This window comes from Heterodontus francisci, chromosome 9 (assembly GCF_036365525.1).
Source record: "Heterodontus francisci isolate sHetFra1 chromosome 9, sHetFra1.hap1, whole genome shotgun sequence".
NCBI classification, from domain to species: domain Eukaryota; kingdom Metazoa; phylum Chordata; class Chondrichthyes; order Heterodontiformes; family Heterodontidae; genus Heterodontus; species Heterodontus francisci.
The window spans coordinates 112,374,923-112,391,657 of record NC_090379.1 but is presented as its reverse complement, the minus strand read 5'-3'; the positions used below and the strand labels follow the sequence as shown (position 1 = coordinate 112,391,657).

Below are 16,735 nucleotides of genomic sequence, written 5' to 3'. Positions count from 1 at the left end.
TCATAAATTTATATAAAGTAATTAACTAAGTAGAGATGGCTGGGCAGGTGATGTGCTGTAGCTGTATGATGTGGGAGCTGGCAGACCCCATTGTAAACGGCAGGGACAACATCTGCAGCAAGTGTTGGTTGCTGGAAGAACTCCGGCTCAGAGTTGATGATCTGGAATCTGAGCTTCAAACACTGCGGCACATCTGGGAGGGGGAGAGTTACCTGGATGTTTTGTTTCAAGAGGCAGTCACACCTGGTAGATTAAGTAATTCAAATTCAGTTAGTGATCAGGGTCAACAGGGTGTGATTGCAAGTGAGGCAGGTAGGGGGATCATGAGTTCAGGAGTGGAGGAGCCTCAACCTTTGACCTTATCCAACAGGTATGAGATACTTGCTACCTGTGTGGATGAGGAAAAGGGCTGCGGGGAGGATGAGCCAACTGACCATGGCACCATGGTGCAGAAGGCCATTCAAGAGGGGGGAGCAAAAAGACAAGTGGTAGTTATAGGGGATTCTATAATTAGGGGGATAGATAGTATCCTTTGCAAGCTGGATCGGGAGTCCCGCATGGTGTGTTGCCTGCCCGGTGCCAGGGTGCAGGACATCTCTGACCGGCTTGAAAGGATATTGGAGCGGGAGGGGGAGGATCCAGTTGTTGTGGTCCACGTTGGGACTAGCAACATAGGCAAGGCGAGGATGGAGGACCTGTTTGGGGATTATAAAGCACTAGGAACGAAATTAAGGACCAGGTCCTCGAGGGTCATAATCTCCGGATTACTGCCTGTGCCAGGTGCAAATTGGCTTGGGGATAAGAATATTAGGGAAGTAAACACGTGGCTAAGGGAGTGGTGTGGGAAAGAGGAGTTCCATTTCATGGGGCATTGGCATCAGTTTTGGAACCGGGGGGATCTGTACCGATGGGACGGTCTCCACCTGAACCGATCTGGAACCAGTGTTCTAGCGAAACGGATAAATAGGGTGGTCTCTAGGACTTTAAACAAGTGAGTTGGGGGGAAGGGAAAGGGAAAACGACAGGGAGTATGATGGTAAATAAAAAGGTAAGCAGCAGGTTAACGTATGCAGGAGGGTTTAAGTTCAAGGCAGACTATGAAAGAAGCAGAAAGGAAGGATAACTCAGGAGTTATTATTAGAGATGTTGGAAATCATGCCGGTAACAAAGCTAGCATAAAGGCACTTTACCTGAATGCTCGTAGCATTCGTAACAAGGTTGATGAGTTAACGGCACAAATCATCGCGAATAAATATGATTTGGTAGCCATTACGGAGACATGGTTACAGGTTGGTCACGACTGGGAGTTAAATATCCAGGGGTACCAGACTATTCGGAAGGTCAGACAGGAAGGTAAGGGAGGTGGTGTAGTTCTGATATTCAAGGACGACATCAGGGCGGTGCTGAGAGATGATATAGGGTCTATGGAGAATGAGGTTGAATCCATTTGGGTGGAAATTAGAAACTCGAAGAAGAAAAAGTCATTGATAGGCGTAGTCTATAGGCCACCAAATAATATCACATTGGGGCGGGCAATAAACAAAGAAATAACTAATGCCTGTAAAAATGGTACGGCAATTATCATGGGGGATTTTAATCTACATGTAGAGTGGTCGAACCAGCTCAGTCAGGGTAGCCTTGAGGAGGAGTTCGTTGAGTGTATCCGTGATAGTTTTCTTGAACAGTATGTAATGGAACCGACGAGGGAGCAAGCGATCCTAGATCTAGTACTGTGTAATGAGACAGGAATAATTAATGACCTCATAGTTAGGGATCCTCTTGGAAGGAGTGATCACAGTATGGTTGAATTTAGAATACAGATGGAGAGTGTGAAGATAAAATCCAATATCAAGGTCCTGCGCTTGAACAAGGGGGACTACAATAGAATGAGGGAGGACTTGGCTAAAGTAGACTGGAAACAAAGATTTTATGGTGGGACAGTTGACTAGCAGTGGAGGACTTTCAAAGCAATTTTTCAAAGTGCTCAGCAAAAGTATATTCCAGTGAAAAGGAAGGACTGGAAGAAAAGGGGTAATCTGCCATGGGTGTCTAAGGAAATAAGGGAGGCTATCAAATTGAAAGAGAAGGCATACAAAGTGGCCAAAAACAGCATGAAACTAGAAGATTGGGAAAACTTTAAAGGTCAACAGAAAGCCGCAAAAAGAGCTATAAAGAAAAGTAAGATGGAACATGAGAAAAAACTAGCACAGAATATAAAGACAGATAGCAAAAGTTTCTATAAATATATAAAACGGAAAAGAATAGCTAAAGTAGGATGAGAATGGGAATTTAGTTATGGGATATGATGAAATGGCCGAGGCATTGAACAGGTATTTTGTATCGGTCTTCACAGTGGAGGACATTAATACCATGCCAGTAATTGACAAAGAGACGAACGTAGGTGAGGACCTGGAAACAATCATTATTACGGAAGAGGTAGTGTTGGGCAAGCTAATGGAGCTAAGGATTGATAAGTCTCCTGGCCCTGATGGAATGCATCCCAGGGTACTAAAAGAGACGGCGGGAGAAATAGCAGGTGCACTTGCGGTAATTTTCCAAAATTCGCTGGACTCTGGGGTAGTCCCAGCAGATTGTAAAACAGCAGATGTGACGCCACTGTTTAAAAAGGGAGGTAGACAAAAGGTGGGGAATTATAGACCGGTTAGCTTAACCTCTGTAATGGGGAAGATGCTTGAGTCTATTATCAAGGAAGAAATAGCAGGGCATCTCAATAGAAATTGTCCCGTTGGACAGACGCAGCATGGGTTCATGAAGGGCAGGTCATGCTTGACAAATCTTTTGGAATTCTATGATGACATTACGAGCAAGGTGGACAATGAGGACCCAGTGGATGTGGTGTACCTAGATTTCCAAAAGGCCTTCGACAAGGTGCCGCACAAGAGGCTGCTGCATAAGATAAGGATGCATGGCGTCAGGGGTAAAGTATTAGCATGGTTAGAGGATTGGTTGACTAACAGGAAGCAGAGAGTGGGGATAAATATGTGCTATTCTGGTTGGCAATCAGTCAGTAGTGGTGTGCCTCAGGGATCGGTGTTGGGACCGCAATTATTTACAATTTATATAGATGATTTGGAGTTGGGGACCACGTGTAGGGTGTCAAAGTTTGCAGATGACACTAAGATGAGTGGCAGAGCAAAGTGTGCAGATGACTGTGAAACTTTGCAGAGGAACATAGATACATTGAGTGAGTGGGCAAAGGTCTGGCAGATGGAATACAATGTTAATAAATGTGAAGTCATTCATTTCGGTAGGAGTAACAGTAAAAAGGATTATTACTTGAATGGTAAAAAGTTGCAGCATGCTGCTATGCAGAGGGACCTAGGTGTCCTTGTGCATGAATCGCAGAAGGTTGGTCTGCAGGTACAGCAAGTAATTAGGAAGGCAAATGGAATATTGTCCTTCATTGCTAAAGGGATTGAGTTTAAAAGCAGAGAGGTTATGTTGCAGCTGTATAAGGTACTGGTGAGGCCGCACCTTGAGTACTGTGTGCAGTTTTGGTCTCCTTACTTGAGAAAGGATGTACTGGCACTGGAGAGGGTGCAGAGGAGGTTCACTAGGTTGATTCCGGAGTTGAGGGGGTTGGTTTATGAGGAGAGACTGAGTAGATTGGGATTATATTCATTGGAATTCAGAAGAATGAGGGGGGATCTTATAGAAACATATAAAATTATGAAGGGAATAGATAAGATACAAGTAGAGAGGATGTTTCCACTGGCAGCTGAAGCTAGGACGAGGGCATAGCCTCAAGATTAGAGGGAGCAGATTTAGGACTGAATTAAGAAGGAACTTCTTCACCCAGAGGGTTGTTAATCTATGGAATTCCTTGCCCAGTGAAGTAGTTGACACTTCTTCAGTAAACGTTTTTAAAGCTAAGGTAGATATCTTTTTGAACAATAAAGGAATTAAGGGATACGGTGAGAGCGCGGGTAAGTGGATCTGAGTCCACGAAAAGATCAGCCATGATCTTATTGAATGGCGGAGCAGGCTCGAGGGGCCGGACGGCCTATTCCTGCTCCTAGTTCTTATGATCTTATGATCTTGGTAAGCTTGGGAAAGAAGCAGGAAGAAAATGGGTAGACAAAGGACATATACTGTGATCATATACAGACATAATGGGTTGAATGACTTGCAAACTGCTGAATATAAAATTGTTGAATGTTATAAGAGCTGCTTAATGAGGCAGTGAAAGAGTGGTTCTTTTAATAGAGTGCACAAATAGGGAAGGGGATGAAAAGTCAAGACAAGAGGCCCATGTAAGCATAGAGGTAAAAAATGGGAGCAATGGGGAAAAAGAGAGAACCTGCAAATGCAGGTTTGAAATGAAATCTAGTCTGGAAATAAAAACACCACAAGGTTCTTTTCCAACCCCCTTCAATCCGCCACCAGCACTGCGATCCAATCCGCAACTCAAATGTTAACCATTATGCTTGGTGATTGAATTACTTAGTGGATATGACCTCATGTGGAGGCTGGAAGGTGAGGACAAGGGGATTCCTATTGAGAAGAACGGGAGAAATTGAGTACAGACACCTGAAAAATAGAATTGGCAGTGCCTGGGATTCTGTTGACCATTTTGGAGCGAAACTTAAATCAACAGAGGAGGGCATTTCAGAAACTTTGATGTAGATAGTGCAGTTATTGAAGCAAGTGTAACGGAGAATTAAAATTTGTATGAGCTGTGTAGTAATTTATCCTTTTGAGGTTCTGTATGGTGGTTACTCAGCTTTCTGGTCTTTGATTCCTGTGTTATTGTCAGGGATACTTCCCAACTCACCACCCCAATAATTAATTGGTGTAATGCTACGATTGAAATGGCTCTTCCTTTCTTTCTCACCTTAATTGACAGGTTGGACTGTGTACAGATTATGCCTCTTCGCCCTCAAAATTTCTCCTCCTTTCCACCACAGCCCCAGAGCTTGGTTTTTTAAGTTCTGTACTGATTCTGTCTGATGACTGACTGTTCAGTGCATCCTACACATGAAACAAACCCTTCATTGTACTCTGATGCATAGAATATATGGCACAGAAACAGGCCATTGAACCCAACCTGTCCATGGCAGCATTTATGCTCCAGTCAGTCCTCCTTCCATCCTTCCTCAGACAGCTCTATCAGCAAACTCTTTATTCCCTTCCTCCTCATGCTTTTCTAGCCTCTCTTTAAATGTATCTGTACACTGGATTTTTGTTTTGTAATCTGCAGGTTGCAGATGTTCTGCAGTTCTCATTAGAAGCAGGAGGCCTTCTTCCCAGCTGTGTCAGTACGTTGGAAGAAAGCCTGGTCCGTCACCTCTGCCTTCCCCCAACAAAAGTCCTGTTCCTGCAGCACAGTGCACGTGCAGTCAAGGTATTTGGCAACAGCTTGAATGGAGTGTATAATGCTGTCACAGGGTGTCTGTGTATTGCTGAATATAATCATCTACATTTCAGTGCCCAGCTGATGGATTGTTAGAAACGTCGCTTCTTCCAACACAGAAGGAGGCTGCTCAGATCACCATGCCTGTTCTGATCTTTGAAAGCGCTATCCAGTTAGTCCTAATGCCCTGCACATTTTTCCTTTTCCAGTATTTATCCAATTCCCTTTTGAAAGTTGCTATTGAATCTGCTTCCCTTTCAGGCAGTGCATTCCAGGTCACAACAACTCACTGCACAAAAGAAATGCTTCTCTGCCCTCTGGTACTTCACAATTATTTTAAATCTCTGTGCTGTTTGCTGACCCACCTGCCAGGAGAAACAGAGTAAATAAGAGAAACTATCAAAATTCTCATAATTTATTTAACTTTCCCTTTAACCTTTACTACAAGGAGCTTCTCTAGCTCATCTGCTCTCTTTCTTGTAAGAAAAGCAAGAAATGACAAGTGTGGGTTCTCAGTATTTGGTGCTAAAGAAGTGTTTGTAAAGAGAAATCTGTTAGAAACTACTCTTGTCACTTGACATTTTATCTTAATTTTCATAATTTACTTGTGTTTTGAAACTGCCATTCCATCACAAGTGGCACATGAATTGGTGTCCAGATGCTATTCTGGAGAAAATTAGATTTTGTTTTACCTTCATCACAACGTAGACATCTGTTGGGCATTTTGAAAGAACATTATACTTTCATATGTTGCATTTTATACCAAAATTCTGTGATTGATTTTATCTAAGTTTTCCTTTTGCTCTTTCGCCACTATAGCCAGTCTTTATTCAATAGTCCCTCAATAAAACCATGTAGCTGGCCTCATTTCAAGATAGAAACCCTGAAGACGCTAAACTAACAGCAGTGAGAGATCCAGAACAATGCAAGTTGGGCAACTTTCCTCTCCCAAGCTCTTAAAGTTTAGAGGTGTCTGTGGGAATTCTAGGGAACTCTTGAGCAGTCGAGGCGAGTGAGAAAAACAAATGTTAAATATACAGAGTTTTAGTCCAAAAGGAGACCATTTGGTCCATCCTGCCCATTCTCTCTCTCACACGCCTCCAATCTCGCCTCTTCTCACACGCCTCCAATCTCGCCTCTTCTCACACGCCTCCAATCTCGCCTCTTCTCACACGCCTCCAGTCTCGCCTCTTCTCACACGCCTCCAGTCTCGCCTCTTCTCACACGCCTCCAGTCTCGCCTCTTCTCACACGCCTCCAGTCTCGCCTCTTCTCACACGCCTCCAGTCTCGCCTCTTCTCACACGCCTCCAGTCTCGCCTCTTCTCACACGCCTCCAGTCTCGCCTCTTCTCACACGCCTCCAGTCTCGCCTCTTCTCACACGCCTCCAGTCTCGCCTCTTCTCACACGCCTCCAGTCTCGCCTCTTCTCACACGCCTCCAGTCTCGCCTCTTCTCTCACGCCTCCAGTCTCGCCTCTTCTCTCACGCCTCCAGTCTCGCCTCTTCTCTCACGCCTCCAGTCTCGCCTCTTCTCTCACGCCTCCAGTCTCGCCTCTTCTCTCACGCCTCCAATCTCGCCTCTTCTCTCACGCCTCCAATCTCGCCTCTTCTCTCACGCCTCCAATCTCGCCTCTTCTCTCACGCCTCCAATCTCGCCTCGTCTCTCACGCCTCCAATCTCGCCTCGTCTCTCACGCCTCCAATCTCGCCTCGTCTCTCACGCCTCCAATCTCGCCTCGTCTCTCACGCCTCCAATCTCGCCTCGTCTCTCACGCCTCCAATCTCGCCTCGTCTCTCACGCCTCCAATCTCGCCTCGTCTCTCACGCCTCCAATCTCGCCTCGTCTCTCACGCCTCCAATCTCGCCTCGTCTCTCACGCCTCCAATCTCGCCTCGTCTCTCACGCCTCCAATCTCGCCTCGTCTCTCACGCCTCCAATCTCGCCTCGTCTCTCACGCCTCCAATCTCGCCTCGTCTCTCACGCCTCCAATCTCGCCTCGTCTCTCACGCCTCCAATCTCGCCTCGTCTCTCACGCCTCCAATCTCGCCTCGTCTCTCACGCCTCCAATCTCGCCTCGTCTCTCACGCCTCCAATCTCGCCTCGTCTCTCACGCCTCCAATCTCGCCTCGTCTCTCACGCCTCCAATCTCGCCTCGTCTCTCACGCCTCCAATCTCGCCTCGTCTCTCACGCCTCCAATCTCGCCTCGTCTCTCACGCCTCCAATCTCGCCTCGTCTCTCACGCCTCCAATCTCGCCTCGTCTCTCACGCCTCCAATCTCGCCTCGTCTCTCACGCCTCCAATCTCGCCTCGTCTCTCACGCCTCCAATCTCGCCTCGTCTCTCACGCCTCCAATCTCGCCTCGTCTCTCACGCCTCCAATCTCGCCTCGTCTCTCACGCCTCCAATCTCGCCTCGTCTCTCACGCCTCCAATCTCGCCTCGTCTCTCACGCCTCCAATCTCGCCTCGTCTCTCACGCCTCCAATCTCGCCTCGTCTCTCACGCCTCCAATCTCGCCTCGTCTCTCACGCCTCCAATCTCGCCTCGTCTCTCACGCCTCCAATCTCGCCTCGTCTCTCACGCCTCCAATCTCGCCTCGTCTCTCACGCCTCCAATCTCGCCTCGTCTCTCACGCCTCCAATCTCGCCTCGTCTCTCACGCCTCCAATCTCGCCTCGTCTCTCACGCCTCCAATCTCGCCTCGTCTCTCACGCCTCCAATCTCGCCTCGTCTCTCACGCCTCCAATCTCGCCTCGTCTCTCACGCCTCCAATCTCGCCTCGTCTCTCACGCCTCCAATCTCGCCTCGTCTCTCACGCCTCCAATCTCGCCTCGTCTCTCACGCCTCCAATCTCGCCTCGTCTCTCACGCCTCCAATCTCGCCTCGTCTCTCACGCCTCCAATCTCGCCTCGTCTCTCACGCCTCCAATCTCGCCTCGTCTCTCACGCCTCCAATCTCGCCTCGTCTCTCACGCCTCCAATCTCGCCTCGTCTCTCACGCCTCCAATCTCGCCTCGTCTCTCACGCCTCCAATCTCGCCTCGTCTCTCACGCCTCCAATCTCGCCTCGTCTCTCACGCCTCCAATCTCGCCTCGTCTCTCACGCCTCCAATCTCGCCTCGTCTCTCACGCCTCCAATCTCGCCTCGTCTCTCACGCCTCCAATCTCGCCTCGTCTCTCACGCCTCCAATCTCGCCTCGTCTCTCACGCCTCCAATCTCGCCTCGTCTCTCACGCCTCCAATCTCGCCTCGTCTCTCACGCCTCCAATCTCGCCTCGTCTCTCACGCCTCCAATCTCGCCTCGTCTCTCACGCCTCCAATCTCGCCTCGTCTCTCACGCCTCCAATCTCGCCTCGTCTCTCACGCCTCCAATCTCGCCTCGTCTCTCACGCCTCCAATCTCGCCTCGTCTCTCACGCCTCCAATCTCGCCTCGTCTCTCACGCCTCCAATCTCGCCTCGTCTCTCACGCCTCCAATCTCGCCTCGTCTCTCACGCCTCCAATCTCGCCTCGTCTCTCACGCCTCCAATCTCGCCTCGTCTCTCACGCCTCCAATCTCGCCTCGTCTCTCACGCCTCCAATCTCGCCTCGTCTCTCACGCCTCCAATCTCGCCTCGTCTCTCACGCCTCCAATCTCGCCTCGTCTCTCACGCCTCCAATCTCGCCTCGTCTCTCACGCCTCCAATCTCGCCTCGTCTCTCACGCCTCCAATCTCGCCTCGTCTCTCACGCCTCCAATCTCGCCTCGTCTCTCACGCCTCCAATCTCGCCTCGTCTCTCGCGCCTCCAATCTCGCCTCGTCTCTCGCGCCTCCAATCTCGCCTCGTCTCTCGCGCCTCCAATCTCGCCTCGTCTCTCGCGCCTCCAATCTCGCCTCGTCTCTCGCGCCTCCAATCTCGCCTCGTCTCTCGCGCCTCCAATCTCGCCTCGTCTCTCGCGCCTCCAATCTCGCCTCGTCTCTCGCGCCTCCAATCTCGCCTCGTCTCTCGCGCCTCCAATCTCGCCTCGTCTCTCGCGCCTCCAATCTCGCCTCGTCTCTCGCGCCTCCAATCTCGCCTCGTCTCTCGCGCCTCCAATCTCGCCTCGTCTCTCGCGCCTCCAATCTCGCCTCGTCTCTCGCGCCTCCAATCTCGCCTCGTCTCTCGCGCCTCCAATCTCGCCTCGTCTCTCGCGCCTCCAATCTCGCCTCGTCTCTCGCGCCTCCAATCTCGCCTCGTCTCTCGCGCCTCCAATCTCGCCTCGTCTCTCGCGCCTCCAATCTCGCCTCGTCTCTCGCGCCTCCAATCTCGCCTCGTCTCTCGCGCCTCCAATCTCGCCTCGTCTCTCGCGCCTCCAATCTCGCCTCGTCTCTCGCGCCTCCAATCTCGCCTCGTCTCTCGCGCCTCCAATCTCGCCTCGTCTCTCGCGCCTCCAATCTCGCCTCGTCTCTCGCGCCTCCAATCTCGCCTCGTCTCTCACGCCTCCAATCTCGCCTCGTCTCTCACGCCTCCAATCTCGCCTCGTCTCTCACGCCTCCAATCTCGCCTCGTCTCTCACGCCTCCAATCTCGCCTCGTCTCTCACGCCTCCAATCTCGCCTCGTCTCTCACGCCTCCAATCTCGCCTCGTCTCTCACGCCTCCAATCTCGCCTCGTCTCTCACGCCTCCAATCTCGCCTCGTCTCTCACGCCTCCAATCTCGCCTCGTCTCTCACGCCTCCAATCTCGCCTCGTCTCTCACGCCTCCAATCTCGCCTCGTCTCTCACGCCTCCAATCTCGCCTCGTCTCTCACGCCTCCAATCTCGCCTCGTCTCTCACGCCTCCAATCTCGCCTCGTCTCTCACGCCTCCAATCTCGCCTCGTCTCTCACGCCTCCAATCTCGCCTCGTCTCTCACGCCTCCAATCTCGCCTCGTCTCTCACGCCTCCAATCTCGCCTCGTCTCTCACGCCTCCAATCTCGCCTCGTCTCTCACGCCTCCAATCTCGCCTCGTCTCTCACGCCCAATCGCCTCTCCTCCAATCTCGCCTCGTCTCTCACGCCTCCAATCTCGCCTCGTCTCTCACGCCTCCAATCTCGCCTCGTCTCTCACGCCTCCAATCTCGCCTCGTCTCTCACGCCTCCAATCTCGCCTCGTCTCTCACGCCTCCAATCTCGCCTCGTCTCTCACGCCTCCAATCTCGCCTCGTCTCTCACGCCTCCAATCTCGCCTCGTCTCTCACGCCTCCAATCTCGCCTCGTCTCTCACGCCTCCAATCTCGCCTCGTCTCTCACGCCTCCAATCTCGCCTCGTCTCTCACGCCTCCAATCTCGCCTCGTCTCTCACGCCTCCAATCTCGCCTCGTCTCTCACGCCTCCAATCTCGCCTCGTCTCTCACGCCTCCAATCTCGCCTCGTCTCTCACGCCTCCAATCTCGCCTCGTCTCTCACGCCTCCAATCTCGCCTCGTCTCTCACGCCTCCAATCTCGCCTCGTCTCTCACGCCTCCAATCTCGCCTCGTCTCTCACGCCTCCAATCTCGCCTCGTCTCTCACGCCTCCAATCTCGCCTCGTCTCTCACGCCTCCAATCTCGCCTCGTCTCTCACGCCTCCAATCTCGCCTCGTCTCTCACGCCTCCAATCTCGCCTCGTCTCTCACGCCTCCAATCTCGCCTCGTCTCTCACGCCTCCAATCTCGCCTCGTCTCTCACGCCTCCAATCTCGCCTCGTCTCTCACGCCTCCAATCTCGCCTCGTCTCTCACGCCTCCAATCTCGCCTCGTCTCTCACGCCTCCAATCTCGCCTCGTCTCTCACGCCTCCAATCTCGCCTCGTCTCTCACGCCTCCAATCTCGCCTCGTCTCTCACGCCTCCAATCTCGCCTCGTCTCTCACGCCTCCAATCTCGCCTCGTCTCTCACGCCTCCAATCTCGCCTCGTCTCTCACGCCTCCAATCTCGCCTCGTCTCTCACGCCTCCAATCTCGCCTCGTCTCTCACGCCTCCAATCTCGCCTCGTCTCTCACGCCTCCAATCTCGCCTCGTCTCTCACGCCTCCAATCTCGCCTCGTCTCTCACGCCTCCAATCTCGCCTCGTCTCTCACGCCTCCAATCTCGCCTCGTCTCTCACGCCTCCAATCTCGCCTCGTCTCTCACGCCTCCAATCTCGCCTCGTCTCTCACGCCTCCAATCTCGCCTCGTCTCTCACGCCTCCAATCTCGCCTCGTCTCTCACGCCTCCAATCTCGCCTCGTCTCTCACGCCTCCAATCTCGCCTCGTCTCTCACGCCTCCAATCTCGCCTCGTCTCTCACGCCTCCAATCTCGCCTCGTCTCTCACGCCTCCAATCTCGCCTCGTCTCTCACGCCTCCAATCTCGCCTCGTCTCTCACGCCTCCAATCTCGCCTCGTCTCTCACGCCTCCAATCTCGCCTCGTCTCTCACGCCTCCAATCTCGCCTCGTCTCTCACGCCTCCAATCTCGCCTCGTCTCTCACGCCTCCAATCTCGCCTCGTCTCTCACGCCTCCAATCTCGCCTCGTCTCTCACGCCTCCAATCTCGCCTCGTCTCTCACGCCTCCAATCTCGCCTCGTCTCTCACGCCTCCAATCTCGCCTCGTCTCTCACGCCTCCAATCTCGCCTCGTCTCTCACGCCTCCAATCTCGCCTCGTCTCTCACGCCTCCAATCTCGCCTCGTCTCTCACGCCTCCAATCTCGCCTCGTCTCTCACGCCTCCAATCTCGCCTCGTCTCTCACGCCTCCAATCTCGCCTCGTCTCTCACGCCTCCAATCTCGCCTCGTCTCTCACGCCTCCAATCTCGCCTCGTCTCTCACGCCTCCAATCTCGCCTCGTCTCTCACGCCTCCAATCTCGCCTCGTCTCTCACGCCTCCAATCTCGCCTCGTCTCTCACGCCTCCAATCTCGCCTCGTCTCTCACGCCTCCAATCTCGCCTCGTCTCTCACGCCTCCAATCTCGCCTCGTCTCTCACGCCTCCAATCTCGCCTCGTCTCTCACGCCTCCAATCTCGCCTCGTCTCTCACGCCTCCAATCTCGCCTCGTCTCTCACGCCTCCAATCTCGCCTCGTCTCTCACGCCTCCAATCTCGCCTCGTCTCTCACGCCTCCAATCTCGCCTCGTCTCTCACGCCTCCAATCTCGCCTCGTCTCTCACGCCTCCAATCTCGCCTCGTCTCTCACGCCTCCAATCTCGCCTCGTCTCTCACGCCTCCAATCTCGCCTCGTCTCTCACGCCTCCAATCTCGCCTCGTCTCTCACGCCTCCAATCTCGCCTCGTCTCTCACGCCTCCAATCTCGCCTCGTCTCTCACGCCTCCAATCTCGCCTCGTCTCTCACGCCTCCAATCTCGCCTCGTCTCTCACGCCTCCAATCTCGCCTCGTCTCTCACGCCTCCAATCTCGCCTCGTCTCTCACGCCTCCAATCTCGCCTCGTCTCTCACGCCTCCAATCTCGCCTCGTCTCTCACGCCTCCAATCTCGCCTCGTCTCTCACGCCTCCAATCTCGCCTCGTCTCTCACGCCTCCAATCTCGCCTCGTCTCTCACGCCTCCAATCTCGCCTCGTCTCTCACGCCTCCAATCTCGCCTCGTCTCTCACGCCTCCAATCTCGCCTCGTCTCTCACGCCTCCAATCTCGCCTCGTCTCTCACGCCTCCAATCTCGCCTCGTCTCTCACGCCTCCAATCTCGCCTCGTCTCTCACGCCTCCAATCTCGCCTCGTCTCTCACGCCTCCAATCTCGCCTCGTCTCTCACGCCTCCAATCTCGCCTCGTCTCTCACGCCTCCAATCTCGCCTCGTCTCTCACGCCTCCAATCTCGCCTCGTCTCTCACGCCTCCAATCTCGCCTCGTCTCTCACGCCTCCAATCTCGCCTCGTCTCTCACGCCTCCAATCTCGCCTCGTCTCTCACGCCTCCAATCTCGCCTCGTCTCTCACGCCTCCAATCTCGCCTCGTCTCTCACGCCTCCAATCTCGCCTCGTCTCTCACGCCTCCAATCTCGCCTCGTCTCTCACGCCTCCAATCTCGCCTCGTCTCTCACGCCTCCAATCTCGCCTCGTCTCTCACGCCTCCAATCTCGCCTCGTCTCTCACGCCTCCAATCTCGCCTCGTCTCTCACGCCTCCAATCTCGCCTCGTCTCTCACGCCTCCAATCTCGCCTCGTCTCTCACGCCTCCAATCTCGCCTCGTCTCTCACGCCTCCAATCTCGCCTCGTCTCTCACGCCTCCAATCTCGCCTCGTCTCTCACGCCTCCAATCTCGCCTCGTCTCTCACGCCTCCAATCTCGCCTCGTCTCTCACGCCTCCAATCTCGCCTCGTCTCTCACGCCTCCAATCTCGCCTCGTCTCTCACGCCTCCAATCTCGCCTCGTCTCTCACGCCTCCAATCTCGCCTCGTCTCTCACGCCTCCAATCTCGCCTCGTCTCTCACGCCTCCAATCTCGCCTCGTCTCTCACGCCTCCAATCTCGCCTCGTCTCTCACGCCTCCAATCTCGCCTCGTCTCTCACGCCTCCAATCTCGCCTCGTCTCTCACGCCTCCAATCTCGCCTCGTCTCTCACGCCTCCAATCTCGCCTCGTCTCTCACGCCTCCAATCTCGCCTCGTCTCTCACGCCTCCAATCTCGCCTCGTCTCTCACGCCTCCAATCTCGCCTCGTCTCTCACGCCTCCAATCTCGCCTCGTCTCTCACGCCTCCAATCTCGCCTCGTCTCTCACGCCTCCAATCTCGCCTCGTCTCTCACGCCTCCAATCTCGCCTCGTCTCTCACGCCTCCAATCTCGCCTCGTCTCTCACGCCTCCAATCTCGCCTCGTCTCTCACGCCTCCAATCTCGCCTCGTCTCTCACGCCTCCAATCTCGCCTCGTCTCTCACGCCTCCAATCTCGCCTCGTCTCTCACGCCTCCAATCTCGCCTCGTCTCTCACGCCTCCAATCTCGCCTCGTCTCTCACGCCTCCAATCTCGCCTCGTCTCTCACGCCTCCAATCTCGCCTCGTCTCTCACGCCTCCAATCTCGCCTCGTCTCTCACGCCTCCAATCTCGCCTCGTCTCTCACGCCTCCAATCTCGCCTCGTCTCTCACGCCTCCAATCTCGCCTCGTCTCTCACGCCTCCAATCTCGCCTCGTCTCTCACGCCTCCAATCTCGCCTCGTCTCTCACGCCTCCAATCTCGCCTCGTCTCTCACGCCTCCAATCTCGCCTCGTCTCTCACGCCTCCAATCTCGCCTCGTCTCTCACGCCTCCAATCTCGCCTCGTCTCTCACGCCTCCAATCTCGCCTCGTCTCTCACGCCTCCAATCTCGCCTCGTCTCTCACGCCTCCAATCTCGCCTCGTCTCTCACGCCTCCAATCTCGCCTCGTCTCTCACGCCTCCAATCTCGCCTCGTCTCTCACGCCTCCAATCTCGCCTCGTCTCTCACGCCTCCAATCTCGCCTCGTCTCTCACGCCTCCAATCTCGCCTCGTCTCTCACTCATCTCCTGAAGGGCTGTACCTATACATTGTAGTTGGATGTTATTGTCAGGTGTTTTGCCCCCTGCAGCAATAACTGAGGATGGTCCATGAGGGTGGGCTGAGTACATAATTAATGTTGGTCCCAGAGCCATTCCTGCTGATTACTGCACTGTTGCCATTGGGACAGCACAGTATGCTCAGTGCAGTAAACGGTTTAGTGGAATTGGAATATAATAACCACAGAAGGTAAAGGGGAATCTCTGAAAGATAATCGGGGGAGAGGTAAATTATTTCACTTTGGGCCCAAATTGAAACGGCTTTGAAAAAAAATCAGTGGTTGTCACAATTCATTACTCATCTTTTCTTTCGTCATGTCTTTGGTGTGCAGGTTAACCCAAAGGTGTGGACCTGCCGTCCACTCCCTACACGCTTGATGCAGAGAGCGGGATTGGAGGTTATGTACCTACTTTCACTCCGCTCCACTCTGATGGATAAGTTAATGCTGGATTTCACAACTCAGGTGGATAACTACCTGAGCATGTACAGAAATATGCCTTGTATCACCCTGGGGTTTGCTGAGGTAAGAATTGCTTGAATCAGGAAAATGTTTTGGATTCCTTCATGTGTTTTCCTCTTCTCTCTTTGTCTCCCCATGACACATGCAACCTGTGCCATGCTGAAATGGGCTACTGGGATTGTCCAAGCAGCTCAAGAATGAGTGGCAAATTGGTTCCAGTCCCCAGAGGCAGGTACTTGACTCCAGTTAGCATCTCCCTGCAGCAGCAGCAGACCGGGGCTTCTATCTGCACAAGTAGAAATCCACTGTGTTGCAAACTGTCTCTGAATCTGACACGAAAGTAGGACGTTATGTAACTAATAGTGGGTGAGGGTGGTGGGGTGCCACCCTGTTCCACTACCCTAGAACAATATCTTTCAAGTTTGTCCTTCCTGTAATTTGTCAACACTTCTGGTTATCTCTGTATTTAACCCCCCCCCCCCCTTTGGCATAGTCTGGTTGGAGGGTGGTGGGGGTAAGGTTGGTGGGTGCTAGGCATCATAGCTATACAACAGTGTAAAAGAGAATGGCCAGCTGCCATCTGCAAACACCTCAGCTCTGCAGAATTTCTGAAATGCCTGAATTCACAAAGAAGCAGACACTAAATTGACATCAAAGTGGCTCCACTTTAAGCTAAGCTTTGGGAAACAGTTCAAAAGCCATATTACCTGTAATAAAGGTTACTTGGTTCTCTGCCATTCTCAGTGCATGATATCCATCGATATTGTGTCCGTAATAGGAAGTGCTGGAAATTCACAGCAAGCTAATCAGCATTTGAAGTAGAAAGGTAGATTGATTGTTGTGGGTGTGATCCAGTGTTCTGATATTTGACCTGCTGTTTATTTCTAGCCATTTTTGTTAAATTTCCAGCATTCGCCACTTTGTTTCTAACTCTTCATGCCAAGCAACCCCCAGCTAGATACTTGAAGTGGGCACTTGATGAGTAATTAGCCTGTGTGTCTTTCAAGGTCACAGTTAAATAGGAATCTTAAATTACGCATGTTTTATGCATACCCCCTCTCTTGTCAACCTGTCAAACTGGTTGGGATGTTTATCACCAGCACTATTATTGTGTTTTTCTCCCAGTCAGCACTGAAGTAGTGGTTTTCTGCTTCAGCCTATTCCTGCTAGCTCCATGAGGGGTCCCGGGGAGCCCTTGGAGCAGGCTTTCAGCCCTTCAAGAACACCCTGACACAGGTTCACACAACCTACATCCGGGCTCACCAGCTGGACATGTTGGCCATGTGTATGTATTAGTCCCCGTCCGTGTAGTGGAGCCTGGTCTCCAAACATCTCGGCCATCCCTGCTTTTGGACAAAGACCTTGCTTTGCTCAAAGTGGTAGTCGGTGTGAATTGGCCACCCCATGTTAAAAGAACCCACACATAGGCATCTT

At 52.7% G+C, this 16,735-nt stretch overlaps 1 protein-coding gene across 1 annotated transcript in view; it reads left to right on the top strand.

The window, feature by feature from the left end:
* exd1 (exonuclease 3'-5' domain containing 1) overlaps positions 1-16,735 on the top strand; it is a 93,533-nt gene that overhangs the window by 65,800 nt on the left and 10,998 nt on the right. Inside the window, 2 exon segments of the mRNA XM_068039701.1 lie at positions 5,222-5,365; positions 15,173-15,364. Coding sequence (XP_067895802.1) covers positions 5,222-5,365; positions 15,173-15,364 — 336 coding nt within the window.